At 47.2% G+C, this 21,964-nt stretch overlaps 1 protein-coding gene across 4 annotated transcripts in view; it reads left to right on the top strand.

Moving 5' to 3' along the window:
- LRRIQ3 (leucine rich repeats and IQ motif containing 3) overlaps positions 1-21,392 on the top strand; it is a 40,632-nt gene extending 19,240 nt beyond the window's left edge. For all 4 annotated transcript variants that reach the window (XM_069981439.1, XM_069981442.1, XM_069981438.1 and 1 more), the window contains 4 exons: positions 300-389; positions 15,181-15,313; positions 16,801-17,512; positions 21,123-21,392. In XM_069981439.1, coding sequence (XP_069837540.1) covers positions 300-389; positions 15,181-15,313; positions 16,801-17,512; positions 21,123-21,327 — 1,140 coding nt within the window. In that variant the 3' untranslated portion in view covers positions 21,328-21,392. The remainder of the gene's footprint in view (positions 1-299; positions 390-15,180; positions 15,314-16,800; positions 17,513-21,122) is intronic.
- Positions 21,393-21,964: the final 572 nt, after the last annotated feature.

Below are 21,964 nucleotides of genomic sequence, written 5' to 3'. Positions count from 1 at the left end.
AGGGCAGGGGTGGCACTGCTTTTTTTTTTTTTTTTTTTTACAAGAAAGTAGCTGTACTTTTTCTTATCCTGGATATATCCTTTATATGTAAAAGTAAAAAAAAATTAAAAAAAAGTTGTGGGTGATGACAGGTCTGCTTTATTGAGGTTATTTTCAAACAACAAAAGTTAAGTACAACATAATTTAATCCATAAAGTATACGGTGTGACCTTGGTAAGACAGGACCATAACGCAGTGACATTGCTGTATAGAAGGACGCTGTTTCATGAGGCTATCTTTCTATTACTCACATTTAACAGCCCATGAGAAGAGTAAACAGCACGGCGGAGCTGCAGCCGGTGATGCACATTACGGTGGATCTGTGGAAGTTACAGCAGGACGTTCTGCAGGTGAGGAGCTAAAGACCAAGGTGCTCACCCTGGATCATGGACTAGACATGGAAGGGGTTACACATTCAGGTTATCTGTATCCGGGATTGTGTGTTATGTATAATTCCCTATGTAGTGTCACTAACAGACTATCAGTCCTGCTGTGGACCTAGGGATATTGTTGTATCTTTATTGTTTCTTCACTCCTACTATGACTCTAAGGCCACGTTCACACTTTGTATGATACCGGCCGTTCCGTGACCGAGCGGGTCACGGAACGGCCGATCTCAGAAAAGATCATCCCAGATGATCTTTAGCGCCACTAAACTTGGATGCAGGCGCATCCATGCGCACCCGCATACAAATTCCCCACTGCTCACAATGGAGCATGCGGCCGGAGCCACACGCTCCATTGTGTTAACTGACAGGTTTTTTCATTGAATAGCGGACGCAGAAAACTGACATGTCAGTTTCTTGCGGCACCGCTAGGGATCTCGGCCGGAGCGCATACTGTGTGTATACACTTTGTCCGGGATTCCTCAGAAGGCAGCATTACGTAAGTACCGTAGAAATCACAACCGTGGTTACAAGAGCCGTGATTACTACGGACCTTACGTAGTGTGAACATAGCCTAAGGCTGGTAAAATACAGAGCATTAAAGGGGTTGTTCCAAGCCCTTAGGGTGTCTTTACACTGAGAGATTTATCTGACAGATTTTTGAAGCCAAAGCCAGGAACAGACTACAAACAGGGAACAGGTCATAAAGGAAAGACTGAGATTTGGAGATGCTTTGGCTTCGTAAATGCACCATCATAGACATATGCACACTCAGCTAGGTAGAGCGTGCAGGTGCATATTAGAGTGGGAATAGGGAAGTAAGAGGGCATTCATACAATACAAGTGCCTAGCGCCAGTAACAATATACTAATGATATGAATTACCTGTCCAAAGTGTTCAATCTTCTGAGCAGTTTGGACAGGTAATTCATATTTATTTGACAGTGGTAGTATACAGAGTGGGAACTTTGTATAATTTTATATGAGAGCCATTATTTTTGTCTTTAGTACAATGTCACATGTTTACTTGCCCTAGGCACTTTATTTTACTTGTCTAGTATACTTTTTCTCGGGAGAGAAGCCGGTCACTCCCAGCCTTTAGCTGCAGTAGTATCATAGCGCTGGGGTTAGAAGCTCCTGTTGGGTTGATCCTATACAGTTGTTTCTGTGTTACAAGGGGGTATTTATACTTTCCCCAATTAAGGTCCAGGCACGGGCGATGTGGTACAGATCGGAATTTACAACTCTCTGCATTGAGCTCCGAAACATTTTAAATCTTTCCGCTACTGTACTGACAACACAGGGAAGTCCGGCTCCCAGCATGTAGTAAAATCTGGTTTCTTTATTGTCCAAATAGCAACAATGCCGAGAACAAAAACACAACTGATTGCTTGGCTCACAACCTCCCTCCAACTGTGTCAGTACAGAAGCGCAAAGGTCATTATAATAAATCATGATGCTGGGAGCTCCGAATTCTGTTGTATAGCACGCTGTCCATATTTATGGTGTGTTTCAGACCCCGAATGATCAGGTGGACTGTTTGGTTAATGGTTAAGGGGTACTCCGGCAAATATTACTTCTTTCCAATGAACTGATGTCAGAAAGTTAGATAGACTTGTAATTTACATCAATTTAAAATTCTCAAGTTTTCCTGTACTTATTAGCTACTGTATGTCCTGCAGGAAGTGGTGTATTCTTCCCAGTGTGACACAGTGCTCTCTGCTGCCACCTCTGTCCATGTCAGGAACTGTCCAGAGCAGGAGAGGGTTTTCTATGGCGATTTGCTGCTGCTGTGGACAGTTCCTGATTAGTGATGAGCGAATACTGTTAGATCGAATAGATATTCGATCAAATAGTAAGGTATTCGATAGTATCGAATATTATCGGATAGTATGCCAAATATTCAATAAGCGTTCAAATACCCCTTCCCTTTTCCTGAGGTGTCATTGTGGACTTGGTGAACCTTCAAGTGGTCGAATAGATGTTTCTCAATAATCGAATACTTGTTCCTATAGACTTTAATGGGATTGAATATTTGATCGAACGTTCGAATATCTGTGAGATATTCCTACAAATATCGAATATTCGAATATTTCACTATTCGCTCATCACTATTCCTGATATGTTCCTGACACTTTGTCAGACTGGAAAGAATACACCACTTCCTGCAGGACAAACAGCAGCTGATAAGTACAGGAAGACTTTAGAATTTTAAAGGGAACCTGTCACCCCCCGTGCTGGGGTGACAGGCTCCCGACCCCCCGCTACAGCCACCTATACTCACCTGATCCCGCCGGGTCCCGCTTCTGGATCCGGTCGGGTCACGGAGATCTCAGCCGCTGAAGCCCGGCGTGCTGAGAGTCCAACGCTCATAGAGAATGACAGGCGAGTCCAGCGCTCCGTCATTCTCTATGAGTGTTGAGCCGCGCCGGGCTGCAGTGGCTGAGATCTCCGTGACCTGACCGGATCCAGAAGCGGGACCCGGCGGGATCAGGTGAGTATAGGGGGCTCTAACGGGGGGTCTGGAGCCTGTCACCCCGGCACGGGGGGGGGGGGGGGGGGGTGACAGGTTCCCTTTAAATAGAAGTAAATTACAAATCTGTATAACTTTCTGACGGTTGACTTAAAAGAACTTTTTTTTTTTAAGAGAACCCCTTGAACTAAGAATATAGGCTATCCCCACAAAGACCACGACAGCGTCATGTGCAGTGTCACACAGCCTTTGATATGTATCCAGAGAGTTATCGAAAATATACCTGTCAAGCTGTCACACTGTGGATACAAGGAACAGAAACACTTAATAAGCCGCAGAGGGGCGGACTGCCTTCTGATTGACTTTATCACTCTCTGTCAGATTTCACACAGAATAGAGCTCCCAGAATTTCCTATCAAGGAAAAAAAAAAAAAAAAAGTCTACCGTGGTAAGAAGCTCCAATGACTCACCGACAGGGAGAAGCCAAATATATTGTTATTACCATTATAAGTGGGAATGCAGAAGCGCCATCTCCATGGGATTCGGCATCTTGTTCACTTTCTTGATTGCTTTCCCCTCGGAGATAACACTAGGCAAGAGTTAACAGCGAGCGAGTGAATCTCTCCCAGCAGTGGCGGCTGCAAGCGTCTTTCTAGCCTGTATCCTATCTCCAGCAAAACATCTCAGGCTGAGACTTCCGTCATGTACAGGACTTAAAAATAGCCCAAAAAATATGTCATCCAGTCGCCTCCGACTCACACGTTGTTAAAAATTCAGTAAGGTTCCTCTCTGGAGGACGCGGCCTGTCCGTTCATTAGATGGACGGTGTATCTCTTTCAATGAGGATTGTGTAATACTTTATGTAACCTGTGGTGGCGCTGTAGGGGAACGGGACACTTACTGCTGGGTTCTCTTGGCCAAGATTCATGGAGTGGGATAACCTGTGGTCAACTTTTTTCAAGGATTGTTGTAACCTAAAGGAACATTCACATCCTCTAGGGCAGGGGTGTCAACCTTGTGGTCCTCCAGCTGTTGCACAACTACACTTCCCATCATGCCTGGACAGCCAAAGCTAAAGCTTTGGCTGTCCAGGCATGATGGAAACTGTAGTTTTGCAACAGCTGAAGAGTTTGACACCTGGGCTCTAGGGGCCTTTAAGGGGTTGACCAACAAAACACAGTAATCACTGAACTCAAGGAGATCAGTGAAAAAACTCCAATAAAGTACTCAATCAAGAGTCTCCACTGATGTCCCCTAACATTTAAATATGCAAAACAAGAGTCCGTGGAACCTCGGTAGCGAGTCTCAAAACACAAGATAGCCAGATATCTCTAGCCTGTTGCACCGGGGTGCCTCCATGATAGGGAGAGCACCACACCACCCTGATAGCTAGCCCCTTAAGTCCCACTCAGTTGCGAGTATTGGAACATAAATAGGGAAACAACAGGGTGGCCCCCTTTTTGTCGACGTGTAACTCAAGGTGCAAGTATTGCGACATGACAAGGGCTTGCCAAGGCAGGCATCCATCCACAGACAGCCGTTTCGGGGTATTTGCCCCTCGTCAGTGTCAGAATCCTGCTCCACACTGACGAGGGGCAAATACCCCGAAACGGCTGTCTGTGGATGGATGCCTGCCTTGGCAAGCCCTTGTCATGTCGCAATACTTGCACCTTGAGTTAGACAGACCACCCTGTTGATTCCCTATTTATGTTCCAATACTCGCAACCGAGTGGGACTTAAGGGGCTATCTTTCAGGGTGGTGTGGTGCTCTCCCCATCATGGAGGCACCCCGTGGCAACAGGATAGAGATATCTGGCTATCCCGTAGTCTTAAAGGGGTTGTCCAGCAAAAATCTTTTTTCTTTCAAATCAACTGGTTTTAGAAAGTTAAATAGATTTGTAATTTACTTCTATTTAAAAATTTCAAGTCTTCCTGTACTTATCAGCTGCTGTATGTCCTGCAGGAAGTGGTGTTTTCTTTCCAGTCTGACACAGTGCTCTCTGCTGCCACCTCTGTCCATGTCAGCAACTGTCCAGAGAAGGAGAGGTTTTCTATGGGGATTTGCTACTGCTCTGCAGACTGGAGAAAATACACCACTTCCTGCAGGACATACAGCAGTTGATAAGTACTGGAAGACTTGAGATTTTTAAATAGAACTAATTTACAAATCTGTATAACTTTCTGCCACCATTTGATTTGAATATATATATTTTTTCTCTGGAGTACCCTTTAAAAGATAGCAAAGAGCTGACACAACAGAGCGTAGTTGCAGAAAGTTGCCTACGTTTCCATTATGTGATGATTAAGCTTTATTTACCTGAGGAAGCCCCATCTTGTCACCCGGAAGGTTCCGCTTTGGCGATTCCGTCCATCAGGGCTTGTCGCGCGGCGGATTAATCGCCATTATTCTGTGTGTATTTCATTACCAGATACTGATTCACCACTAATATATTTGCCGGAGTTTTTACGCTCGCAGCCGGCTGACAATTTATACAGCGCTGAACGGCTTAAGAGCAGGCAGAATTCCTTCTAAGAAAGCTATTTAAGCTTCTTGGATTTATCAGCTTAAGTTTAAATACTCATTCTGCTTGGTGAAGCGGAACCGGCTCTCAATCTATAAACAATAAAATTATGATGAGAGTAAGAATCATAAATTCTGCATTGTACAGTAAAAACCAGAAACTAATGGCGGCTTCTGCATATCTGGAGATGATCTCCCGTAACTGCTCCCCCCTCCTTGGGCGCACGCCATCTGTCTAAATATTGACATGGAAGATGATAGATGTCCCATACATTAAGATGATTTCTCTTTCCAGAGGATGGGAGGAAATGGGCCCTGCCAGAGCGACGTATACAGAGCTGGGATGGCATCATGGAGCGGGCATATCCAGTGTCCATCACAGCTAGAACATACCACCGTATAATACAGCAGAATAGTGAGTGCAGCTCTGGAGTATAATACAGGATATAGCTCAGGATCAGCACAGGATCAGTAATATAATGAATATACACAGTGACCCCACCAGCAGGATACTGAGTGCAGCTCCAATTAGTTTTGGGTGTGGTCCTGCTGTGAGAGGCTGTGTGAGTCTGCTGCTCCTGAGCTCCAGGCAAGGAAGATCTGCCCCTGAGCCTGCTCTCTCCTCCCCAGGGAGGGAGCGGGTTTTCAGGCATGAGCGAGCCAAGGAGAGTCCCAACTCCTGCTCCCCGAACCAGGTCCGTGGGGGGCAAAGGAATCCAGCGACCAACAGAGGGAACACCATCAGAGGTCCAAGGGCTGAGGCGGTCTACTAGGAGGTGCAGCGATGCTTCTCCAGCCGCCCCTGAACCAGATGTAACAAAGGGTAGCCGCAAGGCTACAGCAAGTTGTGGAACTACAAGTGCCAGAAGTTCTGGAACGACTATGGAAACCAGCCAGGAAAATCTGTGCAGTGACACTCCTCCTGGAGCAAGGCTGTCTGCCCATGAAGGTGTGGAGGAAGATTGGGGGGTGCAGCGGGACCAGGAGAGTGGTCAGACCTATGGCCTACGGATTGCTGCAAGCCTCTGTGGGTATGAGGAAGCCAGGAACCAGCTGTACAAGCTCCAGGAGGAGGTATGTGCTGTAAAAGCATTGATGGACACTGCTGCTAAGCAGCAAAAGGCTGAGTTATCAGCGAAAATGAAATCTCTGAAAGCCGACATCAAAAAGCTGATGAAAAAAAGAACTTTTATTCTGGAAAACAGTGGGCCATTTAAAGAGAAACTACAGAATGACGATCGTTTTGCTGAAATGGAGAGAGAAAAGCGGAGAGGGCTGAGAGGGCTCCAGCCAGAGAGCCGGGTGGAGGAGGAAGGAGACGCTGCGGAGGTACATGAGGTTGAGCCGTATCCACCCGGGGGTCCGCAACAACAGACCCCATACAGTGGGCTCCCTGCAGGGCAAGCGGCATTGTCATCTAGCCACGGTTCGGGGGATGAAAGCAACACCAGTTACCAGGGAGGGGCGCTGATGGCCCAGATCCAGCTCCTGGAGTCACCAGGGCGCCTCCAGGACTTCGTATTCGGAGATGAGTTACCAGAGGAGGCGCCTGGGAGAAAGACTAAGGTAAAGACCACCAAGCTTCAGGAGCAGGTAACATTTGTATATTCCCCCCTCCCTGTGCCCCCCGGACTGGCCTCAGGGTCAGCTCACTGTGTGAACCCCATATCTCAGCCCGGCCTGAGTTCTGTTGTGGACTCAGTGCAGGAGAATGGGGAGAGTATGGAGTCTAGTATGGCGGTAAGCTCCATCTCTGTTTGCAGTAGCAGAGGTGGAGCAGGTGAGGAACCGGCCGTAAGGTCGGACAGCGATATTGGCCCAGCGGCGGGCAGTGGTAAGAAAGGTGGCCCAGCGGTGGGCAGTAATGTTAAAGGCACTGGTGCATCAGCTTGCTCCCTGATGGGAGGGGGGAGCGGCTGTGTGTCGGTGTCAGCTGCGGGAGCTCCGGTGGCGCTTGGCGCTGGCACTGCTGTTCCTTTGGAGCAGCGGTGTCGTCGTCGGGATGCTGCCGGGCTAGGATGCCTTCGCCTCCCAAAAGAAAGACTGGACTAAAGCCATTGTTTTGTATTGGAGTTGCTGGACCAGATCGTACGGAGGAGTCTAGTACTGATGAGGCAGAGGGTACCAGCAGAAATAGGGCAGGGGCTGCCTCTAAACAGTCCAGGCAGGCTGTTCGGTCCTTTCTAAAGGGACCAGTGGCCTGTCCTGTGGAGGTGGCTCCGGTCCTGGTACCCAATGACGCTGATGGTACAAAATCTGTTTCTGTTCCAGAACACACCGGTCCACCCAGTGTGAATGGGGGAATTAATGTTGGGGGGAAGGCAGGAGTGAATGTGGGGAGGAATCTGTCTGGGGCTTTGGAGGGTGGTCAGGGCAGTGTGACATGTGGTATTGGTGTGGGTATGGATTATGTGGAGGAGGGTGGTGAAGGGGCACAGATTAGTGGTGGGAGCATAGGGCCTGGTCCAGTTGCACCCCCAGCGGCTGCAGCAGCGGTACGCAGCTATGCAAATGTCGCTGCTGGGGGAAGTGGGGGGCCTTCCTCGTCCTCGGGCCCTGGGGACGGTGATTTGCATCGACGTGTTCTGCAGGCCTTAAAGAGAGGGGAGAGAACAATCAATGTAGAGGGTAGGGAGGTTGATCTGTCTTTCTTGATAGAAAGGCATGGCCTTGCAGCCTTCCGAGAGGAAAGGGGTAGGGAAACTGTGTGGTCTCTCCCAACAGCCGGGACGGGCGGTGTCCGAAGGAATGTGGTCCGTCTGAGGTGGAGAGGCAGTGATACATGTCCCCCAAGATCTAAAGTTGTTGAGCTCCTGCTGAGGATGAGCTTCAAGGCAACCGACATCTTTGCCTTGATACATCCCTTTGGTACCCCTGAATTCGATATCAGCTTTGTTCGGCCGGAGGGGCTTGAGCTTTTTTGGTCGAACTACGAGCTGGTAAGGGATGAGCCCGGCTGGCGAGACTTTGCCATTCAGGCGGTGTCTCGGCAAAATAACGTCAAGAGAGTGACCGTTTTAACCCGTAACGAATCACTCTCTTGTATTGACATCATGACGTGGCTTGGCCGGTATGGAGAGGTGGTGGAAGTCCCAAAAAAGAACAGGGACGAATATGGCATCTGGTCAGGGGCTTGGACCTTTATGGTCAAACTTAGGTATTCAGGAAACACCGTTACCCACATACCATCTGCCACCTTCCTAGGAAGGGATCGAATCCAGGTCTTCTACCAGGGTCAGCCGAAGCTCTGTCACAGGTGCGGTGACCCCACACATTTCAGTGCTAGGTGCACGGTATTGAAGTGCTCGTTGTGTGGGGAAATAGGTCATCACGCTGCATCCTGTGCGGAGATTAGGTGTCACCTGTGTGGTGACTTAGGTCACCCATTCAGTCGCTGCCCTCGTTCCTTTGCCAACGCAGTTGTTACCCCGGTGGAGAAAGGTCGTGAGGAGGAATCTACTGGGGGGGGCAGCTGGCGGAGGTGAAGGAGTAAAAGAGCCAAGGAAGAAAAGTAAGCAAAAGACGCCAGCCCAACTGAGGCGTCTGGATAAGCGCCAAAGGGAGAGGGAGATGGGGGAGTCTCAGGAGCCTTGCGCAACTGTGATGACCTCTGACCTCATCCCTAAGGCCAATCTTACTGCTGAGGCTCTGAGGGACAGTGATCTGGATGAGGAGATCTGGAGGATTCGGAAAGAAGAAGGGGCCATCTCCGCACTGTCCTCCCATGGTGAGAGCGCGGATGAGGATAGTGGGAGATGGGTGGAGCACAAGCGGGGTACTAAAAAGAATAAGAAAAGGGGGGATGTAAGATCTTCTCCCACCCCCCAGATGCCAAAGGAGGGTACAACCATCCTCCCTCTGATTGGTCTCTCAAACCGGTTCCAAACCCTCCAGGATATTTCCTCCTCAGAGGTGCAGGAGGCACAGGGTGAGGTTCTGGTTGGTGCGATGACGGAGGGGCCTGCAGGGGACGTCGAATCCTCTCTCCCTGGGGAACGTATTTCCTTTGGGGGGAGGATCTACCCAGAGTCCGGGGACGAGGAAATTGTAAATAAAGGGGATATGGATACATCCGTTTCACTAAAGAGAGGTAAACCATCGTCAGATGAGGAAGGTGGCGGGCAGGATGGAAAGGATAGTGGGAAAAAGAAAGCTGTCTAACTCAATCACCCATGATGGCGGCACCCTCTCCGTTGACGCTGGCTTCCATTAATGTAGCCAGCATTAAGTCAGATACGGCTAGATTTGCGGCCTATGATTATTTTGCCCACATTAATGCTGATATTTTCTTTTTGCAGGAGACCAGGCTAACAGACATGTCATCTATATTTAAAGCCAGAAGGGAATGGAGGAATGGGCCCTCCTACTGGTCTCTTGCGGCCGAGCCGTATAGCGGGGTGGCGGTACTTTTTGCCGCACCGGTAGAATGCCGATGGGTTATTGAGTTAGAAATGGGGAGGTGCCTGATTCTAGATGTCCTCATGAAGGGACAAGAACTTCGCCTTATTAACATCTATGGTCCACAGTCCAAGTGGGATCGGAAGTGTCTCTTTATGAGGATCAAGCCCTATCTTTTTACAAGTCGGCAGGTGGTCTTTGGAGGGGACTTTAATGCTGTCACGAGGCCCCAGGATAGGGGAGGTTCCAGAGACAAGCTGACTTATGATGGCGTCGCTCTGAATAGTATAGCTAGTGAGGCTCGCCTGGTGGATGTTCACATCCGGCATACACCAGGCCACGCGGGATTCACCTATCATAGGGGTAGTTGTAGGTCCAGGATAGACAGGTTTTATTTAAAGGAGGAAGCCGTCTCTTCAGCGGTGTCCATTGTTGAGGTGGAGTTCTCCGACCACTGTTTAATTTTGTTTTCTCTGAATGTTACAGAGACCCCCCGGATGGGTAGAGGCTACTGGAAGCTCAATTCGTCTCTCTTGGAAGAAGCGGAAATAAGACAGTCCTTTGAGGATTTTCTTCAGAGCCAGGTACCATTGCTGGGCCTTTGTAGCAGTAAGTCAGAGTGGTGGGAGATGTTCAAAAAAAGGGTTGCGGGATTCTTCCGCCAGCTCTCGAGCCTCAGGAGTCTGGACAGGTATCGCCTGTACCAGGGCCTGAGGAAGAAACTTGAACGTCTTGTCTCGACTGGAGGTAGTCGTGATGATATCTCCAGAGTGAAAGCCTTGCTACTGAGGTGCCAGTATGATAGACACGCATCTTTGGTTTTTGAGAGGGATTACGGGAAGTACCGCTCGCCCGACCCTTACAGAAACTGCAAGATGTCAGTGAATAGTAAAATCGTCTCAGGACTGATTGATAGTACAGGATCCCTGAAAAGGTCCAGATCGGGGATCCTGGAGGTCGTCAGATCCTTTTACTCGCACCTCTTGGGGAGGAAAGATCTAGATCGGGATAAGGCCTCAGCTTTCTTGACTGAAACTGTCCCTGAACCAGGGGTAGACCCCTCTCTTGACGTTTTGACAGAGATGATCCAAGAAGAGGAAGTCAGGGTGGCTATTGATGGTCTTGCCCTCAAGAAGTCACCCGGTCCAGATGGCTTAACATCTGAGTTCTATAAGACCTTTAAGGACACTTTGGTTCCCCTCTTGACTGAGGTATTCAATGAGTGTCTCTCCTCGGGCACTCTGCCGAGGTCAATGAGGAGGTCAGCCTTGATCATCTTGTCAAAGGGTAAAGACCTGTCCCGCATTGAGAATTGGCGTCCCATAGCGCTTCTCAATGCGGACAGAAAGATTCTGGCAAAAGTGCTGTTTAATCGGCTGGTGAAGTTTGCACCCCAGCTCCTTTCGAGGGCCCAGCATTGCTCTGTTCCAGGCCGCAGTACCTTTAGTGCTGTGCTCGGTGTCCGGGAGGCTGTGGAGCAGGGTAGGGCGGGTCATTGGAAGGGGTACTTGCTGTCCTTGGATCAGGCAAAAGCGTTTGATCGGGTTAACCATGAGTACCTCTGGTCTGTTCTTCTGAGATATGGCCTGCCGGGGGTTTTTGTTGATTGGCTTAAGACCTTGTATACAGGGGCAGAGAGTTTCCCGCTTGTGAATGGTTGGATTGGCCGCTCTTTTGAGGTTGGGTCTGGTGTCCGTCAGGGTTGCCCTTTGAGCCCACTGTTGTACGTGTTTGCAATTGATCCTTTCCTTAGGAGGATTGATTGTGGACCGTTGGCAGGGGTGAGAATGGACCCTGCGGTGCCGGATTCCACTCTGAGGGTGGTAGCGTACGCCGATGATGTCACCATATTCGTCTCCTCGCAAGAGGAGGTGCGGTGTGTGATGTCAGAGGTGGAGCGCTACTCAGAGGCATCTGGGTCCAAGATCAACCAGGATAAGTGTGAGAGTCTCTGGCTGGGAGGTGGAGATCCTGGATTTGATCTCCCGGACACCCTTCCAGAGCCCCAGGAGTTTGCAAAAGTTCTCGGCATCGAATTCGGCCAAGGGGATTACCCCAAACAAAACTGGGACAGCAGGCTTAAGATCGCCGCTCAGAGGGTGGATCAGTGGAAGGGTTGGTCTTTGACCCTCAGGGAAAGGGTTAACCTGATCAAAACTTTCCTGCTCCCTTTGCTGATATATCTGGGCAGTGTTTGCATTTTGCCAGAACCTCTCTGGACTCGGGTCTACAGTGTGTTCTTCCAACTGTTATGGGGGAATAGACTGAACCTAGTCAAGAGGGAGGTTACTTACCGTACGAGGAGACAAGGGGGGTTGTGTATGGTCAACCCCGTGGTGTTCCTGGTGAATACCTTTCTTAAGACCAACATTGCAAACCTCTGGAAAGAGAGGGCTCCTCCGTGGGTATTCTCCTGTAGGGGATGGTTTCGGCCTTTCTTCCAGGAATGGGAGACAGGAGGGCAAGTGAAGGATCTCCGCACACCACACGGGCATCTTCCGGCTTATGCTACCCTGGTTCTGAAGGTCATTCGTCGGTGGGGTTTGGGGATGTGGGAGATTAGGACTCTGTCGAGGAAATTCCTTGACAATGGGGTCCTGTCGTCCCATTTCCAAAAACCGCTGGCGCTCAAGGATTGCCCAAGTCGGGATCTGGAGGTTGGTTTGGGCCTATTGAATTCCATCAGGATCCCCTTGAAGTTTTGGGACTTGGCTTGGCGCTGCTTCCATGGGAAACTGTATGTGAGGGACAATCTGAAGTGCAGGAGCTCTGAGGATCGGGGATGTCCCCGGGAGGAGTGTGGAGGCATGCTGGAAAGCATGGAGCATTTTCTGCTTCATTGTCCCTTTAATACAGAGGTTTACAACAGGGTGGGCGCTTCCATCGGGTGGCCCAGGTTGGCCCGTCTCTCCTATGCGGAATGGGCCTATGGAGCATTCAGAAACCTTGGTGGCTGGGACCGGAGCACTTTATTCCTAGTCAGCATAGTGGTCAGGTACCACACGTGGAGTGCACGGTGTTTAGTGTCGACGCAACGTAAAATCCTCCCTGTGGATGAGGTGGTTAGGGGCACAGAGCCCCCTGTGGATGAGGTGGTTAGGGGCACACTCGGTGACCTGGTGAAGGTGCGCTCTCTGGAGTACGAGAGGCTGGGGGCTGGTAGGGCCTCTTGTCTTTGGAGGGGCTTTGCCTATAAGGTTCCTTAGCCTGCGTCTCCTCTCCTGGTGGTGGGCTGATGCTGGCACCTTAGTCTTTTGTTTTGTGCTGTAGAGATACTGGAGTATAGGGCTTGCAAGCGCTGAACTTGGGCTTTCGGGCTGTGTGTGGGGCTGAGAAGTCTCATTATTGTTGGGTTTAGTATGTTATATATTTTTTCAAAAGTTTGTGTATTGTGATTGTCTTTGTGATTATCTTTGTATGTTTGTATAAATTGTATATACTGTATATATTATATATGTTTTGTTTGCACTTGGGGTTCGGGTTTAGTGATAGGTTGGGTGGTGGGTAAAAGGGGGGAGGGGGCTTCTGTGGGACTTTGTTGGGACTTTTATATATATATATAAAATCCTGGGCTGGTTCATGGACGTCCGTGATCATGTACTGGGGGCATGGGATGCGGGACCAGCTCAGGGCCAAAAAAAAAAAAAAAAAAAAAAAAAAAAATTAAAAAATATTTAAAAATATCATATGTATTGTTTAGTTGTAGGTTATTATTTTGCATTGTGTCTTGTTTAGTTTTAGTTTATTTGTGTAGTGATGTCTTGTTTAGTTGGTGTTGGGTTGAGTAGAGTTATGTCTGTGGTATTAGGTTGTGCACAATGCAACTGGGCCAGGGGATTCACAATTAGTTAGTTATATAGGTGTATATATAGTGGTGTATATAGGTGTGTTTATAGGTGTATAGTATATAGTAGTGTATATATAGGTTTGTATATAGTAGTGTATATAGTTTATTAATATGTTTAGCTAAATAGTTTATATTGTGTATATATTGTATATGGGTGTATATATTGTATATAGGTATATGGGTCGTCTGTGTGGAGGAATGAGTGTGGGGATGGACCGGTGCTTTATGTTATGGTTTCATTTTTCTATTTATTGTCTTGTTCTGGTCAGATATGGTATATGGGGTGTTATTTCTGTATTTATTTATTGTTATGTTTAAAATTTTAATAAAAGAAATACAGGATGTAACTCAGGATCAGTAATGTATGTACACAGTGATACAACCAGCAGAATAGTGAGTGCAGCTCTGGAGTATAATACAGGATTTAACTCAGGATCAGTACAGGATCAGTAATGTAATGTATGTACACAGTGACCTCACCAGCAGGATAGTGAGTGCAGCTCCAGAGTGTAATACAGGATGTAACTCAGGATCAGTGCAGGATAAGCAGGGGCGTAGGTAGGATTCACGGGGCCCCATAGCAAAAAATTTTAGGGGGCCCCCCCTCCCCTACGCACAACACAAAGCCCTGCGCATAAAAACCATTAGGAGCCCTTATGGTTAAATACATAGGTGCAGGAGCAGACTACCTTCTGCTTAACCCCTTATGTACTGCAGTGAGTAAGTGACCAAAAGCTCAGAAGACAATGAGATATCTGCTTTATTGCTGCTGCACTGATAACCCCTGACCTCTGCATGGAGACATTTTCCTTTCCAATTGATTGCGCAGCTGAAGAACAGAGGTCAGAGGTTATCAGTGCAATGAAGCAGAGATCTCTGTCCTCTGCTTGTTAACCCTTTTTTTGTGTTGCAGCATGTAAGTAAACATTGGGTCACTTACATACTGCAGTACATACGTGGTTAAGCAGAAGGACACATGTACGGGCCCCATAGCAACTGCCTACCCTGCCTCTATGGTAGCTATGCCACTGAGGATAAGTATTGTAATGTATGTACACAGTGAACCCACCAACAGAATAGTGACTGCAGCTCTGGAGTATAATACAGGATGTAACGGGTTAGTACTTCAGCATTTATACAAAGTGGCTAAGCAATTTCTGTAGATTAATGCTATACGTCAGTGTTAAAATGAAGCTGGAGGTTCCCGTTAACCGTATCCCTGAATGTTTTAGCGATGCAGTGAGAATGTCTGTGATGAATTAGAATGTATAGCTGGATTTCCTTTTTTTTTGGCTCATCAATATTTTCCTCTCTGCCTATGTTAATGCCAGTGGCTAGCTGTGCGGCATTAATTTCGCTGTGGGCACTGGACTCCTGTCCCTGTAACCAAACACACTGCAAGTCACAATGGGTTTAAAGCCATATGACATTAACAAAGCCGAACATGTATTGTATCCGATACGACTGTTTAGCATGATGCTTCCACAATTGAAACCGATCATCACTTTTATGAGCAGGTTTTGCCCGAAGCAGAAATTGTATATGATCTGGGGAACCAAAATCAGCAATTGTCGCCTCTTCCTATAACAGAGGGTTTACGCGGAGAAAAAAGAGCCGTCATATTAACAGCCTCCAGACATGGAGACCACGGTTAGTGCCTCTCTGCTTTTATTTTACTGACTCCTTAGCCGGTTTTATAAGGTCACTCGCTATATGCTGTTTGAAAATAAGGAGAGAAAAAAAAAAAGTTGCAATTGCATTTATGACCAGTAGGCGGGATCATATCCATATCCTTATTGTATTTGTATGGTTTTTACACTATTTTAGGATATTTTTTTTTTTGTAGCTATAATGTGAATATGAGTAAACAATTGTATCTGAAGCGGTTGTCCCATCAACACTTGTTACCTACCCACAGGATAGGGAATAAGTGGATGATTATGGGGAGTGATCTGACCACTGGGACCCTCCTTAATCTTGAGAACAGGACTCTCCTGTCTGAATTTAGTGACAGTCCTATGTGCTTAGTCAACACAATGGGGGAGATTTATCAAAGTGTGTAAAATTTAGACTGATGCAAACTGGCCACAGCAACCAATTACAGCTCAGCTTTCAGCTCTGGTGAAAGGAAAGGGGAGCTGTGATTGGTTGCTGTGGGCAGTTTGCACCAGTCTAAATTTTACACCTTTTGATAAATTTCCCCCAATGAATGTAAAGATGATGCGGCACTCATCCAGTACTGCATATAGGTGTTTATTAGGGATGAGCGAACCTGGAGCACGCTCGAGTCCATCCGAACCCGATCGTTTGGCATTTGATTAGCGGTGGCTGCTGAAGTTGGATAAAGCCCTAAGGCTATGTAGAAAACATGGATATAGTCATTGGCTGTATCCATGTTTTCCAGACAACCTTAGAGCTTTATCCAACTTCAGCAGCCCCAGCTAATCAAATGCTGAACGATCGGGTTCGGATGGACTCGAGCATGCTCGAGGTTCGCTCATCTCTAGTGTTTATTCTTCACATGCTCGTGGATACAAACAAGTCACAGTAGGCTGTGATCGTTTTGCGCTCTCACCGCACTTCCTCTCGGCCGAGAGGAAGCGCGGTGAGAGCGTGAAACGATCAAAGTCTACTGTGACTTGTTTGTATCCATGAGCATGTGAAGAATAAACACCTATTTGCAGTACTGGATGAGTGCTGCATCATCTTTACACTCATTGTGTTGATATCCAGAAACTGTTCATTTTGCTGAGCACCATCCAGGTGTGTCCAGTGGAAGGATATACTTTCTCTGTGAATTGGCTAGTCCAGTGACCCCTAGTGGAGATTGAGCTGATTCCGGGCAGGTGCAGAGGTACGTCTTGTTGGACCTACAGTATGTGCTTAGTACAGTGCTGAATCCGCAGTGCACATGCATGGTCACCACACCATTCTGATGGAAAACTGATGGGGTCCCCAACAATGACACACTTACATCCTTCAATGATGGGACCCCCTATAAATCAGTTTTTCACTGTCCTGATGCTTGGTTTGGGATCATTGGTGGAACCTTTAGAATTCAGATCGGTTAGTAGAATTTCACTTTAGTGGATACTCACCAATATATTTACACCATCAAACTTTTTCTGTCCCTTTAGACCACCCAGAGCCAAATCTAAAAAGTGACACCGAACTTGGTCTTTTCGGAACAAAAGCCGCGGTCTACACGTCAGACTCATCAAAAGACGTCACGATTTCCCTGGAAAAATCAGCGGAGGACATCCGCTGCTCCATCCGACAGATCCACTCCGCCATGCAGGCGGCGAGGAGAGAAGCGGCAAATCTCATAAAGGATCAACCACGTATGAGACGTGCACCAGACAGCAAACATTTAATTAAGCTGTTACCCTTGTGCGCCGTAGACAAAGCTTATGAAAATCGCGAAAAATATGACAGTCGAATGAAGAAAAGGAATCTGGTGATGAAGATACAAGCCGACAGAAAACAAGCAAAGTATAATGTCGAAGAGTTCCTGGGAGGCAGAATTAATGAGGCCGTAGACCAAGGTGCTAAGGACTTGGAGACTCTACAGTATAGAGCGCAAAGCAACTTCTTGGACAACTCTAACTTTATCGACAAGGTCAAACATAGACACAGACTGTTCTGTGAGCAAAAGGAGGCGAAGCGATCGGAACATCTTCTAGCCAAAGAGTTTAATATGCACCACGTGTCTGTCGCGAAAACTTTGCTGAGACATGATCGAATGATCCGAAGCCAGGAGGAGATGCAGGAGAAGATGAGATATGTGCAGACATTGAAAGACGACCATGAAAGGCAGAAGGAATTTACCAAGTGTCTACAGGACCACAGGTATATAAATGTTTCGTGCCCTACTACTATTTGACCCAAAGTCCAAGCTGTGGGGTAAATGCAACCATGGATGATGATAGGGCTGTGCTGTAACTGAGCGAGAATAGAGTCATTACAATCTAGGGTGTAAGTTATCTAACTAGTGAATAAGGGAGTTGTTGTCAAGTCAGGCCCTTGGTATTGAGGTTGCCAACACAACTCTCTATGATGAAGTAGTGGTTGAGTCAGGCCCTTGGTGTTGAGGTTGCCTAAAAACCCAACTCAACTATCTATGATGAAGTGGTAGTTGAGTCAGGTCCTTGGTGCTGAGGTTGCTCAAGGACCCAACTCAACCATCTATGATAAAGTAGTAGTTAATTCAGGCCCTTGGTGTTGAGGTTGCCAACGCAACGGTCTATGATAAAGTAGTAGTTGAGTCAGGCCCTTTGTGTTGAGGTTGCCTAAAGACCCAACACAACTATCTATGATGAAGTGGTAGTTGAGTCAGGCCCTTGGTGTTGAGGTTGCCTCAAGACCCAACTCAGCTATCTATGATGAAGCATTAAGTGAGTCAGGCCCTTGGTGTTGAGGTTTCCTAAACCCAACACAACTATTTATGGGACTGGGACTATGTAGTGTGGCTATGAACCGTTTACAGATTTTGCACTGGAGTTCAGCACTTTAGTTCGGTGCATTGACTCAACCTCTGCTACATCAATATACGTCAGATGTTTTCAGGAACTTTTACCACCCATCGAACCCCAATCACTGTTCTCTTGCCATGTTGTCTCCGGCATAAGATCCTGGGATGTGAACACATATATTGGGCTGGTTAGTAACATTGACAAGACAATTATAATCCTGTTTGTTTGTATTGATTTCTTTTTTAAGCAGTTGGACATCTTGTACTCTCCGTCCTCGTAATAATGGGAACATGTATCATTTTGAACTCAATGTCATTGTTTTGTCTCCATCAGCGTTCACTTCTTTACTCGCGTGTATTTTGGTCCCCAAGGACAAAACCGGCAAACACAATCTCGGAATTTGTAGAAATGTAAGGTTTTTAGATCAACTTTAATTTTATGGTCATGGAGGATATTTTAAATAGCTTGCATGGATGGTATGCCAGCCTTACCGCATCCTGGCTTTTTTTTTGGCTAAAGCAGGATATTGTTCACAAATAAAGATTTAACCATCCTAGTCCATGTCGGTCTCATGTCAACATGTGGTGGAAATGGCAAATCGAGTAACCACTTGCCATCACATGTTGGTGTAGTTTTCAACTACCTGTGGCCACCACTATGTGGGGCTGTACCCTAATAATATAGTCTTGTAAAAAAAACTTGTTTGCATGGATCCTAATTTTAACCTTTTCCCACAACCTTTGACAGAAAACAGAAATGGTACAGGTCACAGTGAAAAAGAGTTCAGCATATAGGCAGCCCTCAAGGTAGACTTGATATCCATGTACCACTGTTAATACCACTAGGGATGGTCCGAACCTGCCGAGGTTCGGGTTCTTATAAACCCGAACGCTCGGCAGCAGATTCCCGCTGTCTGCCCGCTCTGTGGAGCAGGCGGATACAGCCGGAGGAACGCCTGGAAAACTGGCATACAGCCTATGGCTATGGTTGTATCCCAGTTTTCCAGGCGGTCCTCCCGCTGAATCCGCCCGCTGCTCGGAGCGGGCAGACAGCGGGAATCATTACCGAAGGTTCGGGTTCGTACGAACTCGGTTCGGACCATCCCTAAATACAACCTATACTTTGGTACAATAGTATCAATAAAAATCTATTGTGCCTTAAGGGGGTACTCCGGGCTATGTGTATTTTCAGTGTACGGCCGGGGAGGGGTGGATATAGAAGCCACCGGTCACCCACCTCTCCGGTTCCAGAGCCACGTCCCGGATCGCACCGCCCCGTTCTCCCGTCCGGCTGCCGCTTTCTCGTCTGAGCTGCGGCTTGAGACATGAAGCGGCAGCTGGATGGGAGAACAGGGTGGCACAATTCGGGACCCGACGCTGGAATCGGGGAGGTAAGTGACCAGCGGCTTCTATATCCACCCCCTCCCCGGCTGTACACTGAAAATACACATAGCCCAGAATACCTCTTTAATGATAGATGAGTGAACCAAACTTCAGGAGCCAAGATTCATTACAAACGTTGCAAAAACTCATTGCAAAGTTGGTAAAGAGTTGTAAAGATGGTGACTACACTATTTAATACACATGGAAAAGAAACAAAAAAAGGGTATGTATGCTCACCTGTCCGCGCTTCCCTAGTGTCCACCTACAGGTCTTTGGTGTCCCCTGCTGATCGCAGCCACCCCCAGTCAGCTTAGTCAGCTTAGTCAACTAGCACTGCAGCTAGTCATTGGCTGAGCGGGCTGTCACTCTTGTGTCAGACAGGAAGTGGGGAAGGCTGCAAACAGTGGGGAACCCCGGGGAGCGCGGACAGGTAAGTACAGTTAAGTATTAATGTGCGAACTTGCTGGACTGCACTAAAAAAGCTAAACAACTGGAATTGTTTAGCTGTTTTAGTGCGGTTCATTTAAGGTTTGGTTTAGCAACCCTGCCGAACCGAACTTTTGAAATGTTTACTCATGCCTAGTTGTAATATTTTAATATGCTGCACAGGTAATACAGCCTGCTCCAGTCTGATTTAGCTGTTCAATGCAATGGCGTGGTGATGACAGCCATTCCAACTTTTTTGGAATCGGATTTGGAAAGAATTTCTAAAATAGTTTCTAACAACTGAAAGGGCTTCTAACCTCTAAATGGAGGCGTTAGTGAGCTGCTTTGCATACTCTTCTTCCCAGTGGTTACCGTGTAATGCTTCATTTGCCCTCAGGTAGCGCTGTAGAGATTACTTGCCCTGCGGATTATAGCAGATTGATTTGGATTTCTGCAATAGAACAATGAGATCGGCCTATTGGGAATTATTCTAACAAGTAATTGTAAAACTGATTTTTTTTTTTTTTACTTAAAAGGGGTACTCTGGAGAAATAAAAAAAAAAAATCAAAATCTCAAGTCTTCCAGTACTTATCAGCGGCTGTATGCCCTTAAGGAAGTGATGTATTCTTCCCAGTCTTACACGTTGCTCTCTGCTGCCACCTCTGTCTATGTCAGGAACTGTCCAAAGCAAGAGCTTTTAGATTTTCTGCTGCTCTGGACAGTTCCTGACATGGACAGAGGTGGCAGCAGAGAGCACTGTGTCAGACTGGAAAGAATACACCACTTCCTGCAGAAAATACAGCAGCTGATAAGTATGGGAAGACATGAGCTTTTTAAATAAAAGTCATTTACAAATCTATATAACTTTCTGACACCAGTTGATTTGAAAATAAATAAATAAACAATTCTCCCGAATTCCCCTTTAAGGAAAAATGTTGTATTTTTTATCCACACAGGAGGCGTTGTATACGTCTGCATTATACCGGGTCTGGAATAAAGGCCCTCAGTGAAATGAAAAGCAAATGTAATTTAACAATAATTGCAAAGTACTATTCAATGTTACATAACCTGGACCACTCCGAGCGCTACAAGTACAGGGGGCAAATATAAATCGATTATCGTGAATGAACGCAGCGGCAAAGGTTTTCTAATTCCCGTCCTCTTTCTTCTATTTGCAGACAGCTGGTGCTCCAGATTGAGAACGCTTCGGAGAAGGTTGCAGTCGGGTCTCTTGTTCTGCAGAAAGCTAATGACAGGTTACATGAAGCCCGGGCTCATGTCACCACTGTGAAGGGTCACCGCGTCACCGCAGAGCCCATGTACAAAGTGCCCGTGGAGCAGCCCGTTTCCAAGGAAACCCAACTAAAACATGGCTGCACTTAACATAATTACAGGAAGGGATCCAACATGACAATAGCCGCAATACAAGAGATGTAAGGGCTCAATTGGAGGCGGGGGGGGGGGGGGGGAGTGTTTTTTTTTATTTGTTTTTGAATTTTTTCTTAATTGCTAAACAGAATAAGGTCATTCCGGGTCACCATAAACCGAACGTGTTACATGCATTTCCGCTGGTCTTTATGGCTATTGTTTATATTCATAGGCAGCTATAGGGAGTGCAGAGAGCAGCAGTGCCCCCGGCCTGGGGGGTAAGAGGGTCACCGGCTGCTCTGACACATGAAATGATACCACATACAGCAAACTGTATGCAGCGAGCCCTGTGGAGAAGTAGATAGAGTTGTTATCAGTCTGGACAATGCTCTGTGAGCTCTACAGCCTGGACTCCAGACTGATACATTGTACATAGCTAGTCCTGCCTCAGCTTGGAAGTGATACAGTTGTATCCATTGTAGACAATGCTCTGTGAGCAGGGGCGTAACTTGAAAGGGCTGGGCCCCATAGCAAACTTTTGATAGGGCCCCCCTCCTCACTCCCATCCCACTGTAGATAATCTTGTTTGTTAGCCCTCTGCCCAGTAGATAGGCATCTACCCTATTACTCCCCCCAGTAGATGGTGCCCCCC

Source organism: Dendropsophus ebraccatus, chromosome 8 (assembly GCF_027789765.1).
Source record: "Dendropsophus ebraccatus isolate aDenEbr1 chromosome 8, aDenEbr1.pat, whole genome shotgun sequence".
Classification (NCBI taxonomy): Eukaryota; Metazoa; Chordata; class Amphibia; order Anura; family Hylidae; genus Dendropsophus; species Dendropsophus ebraccatus.
The sequence above is the reverse complement of the archived record's forward strand: the minus strand, read 5'-3'. Positions and strand labels throughout refer to the sequence as shown.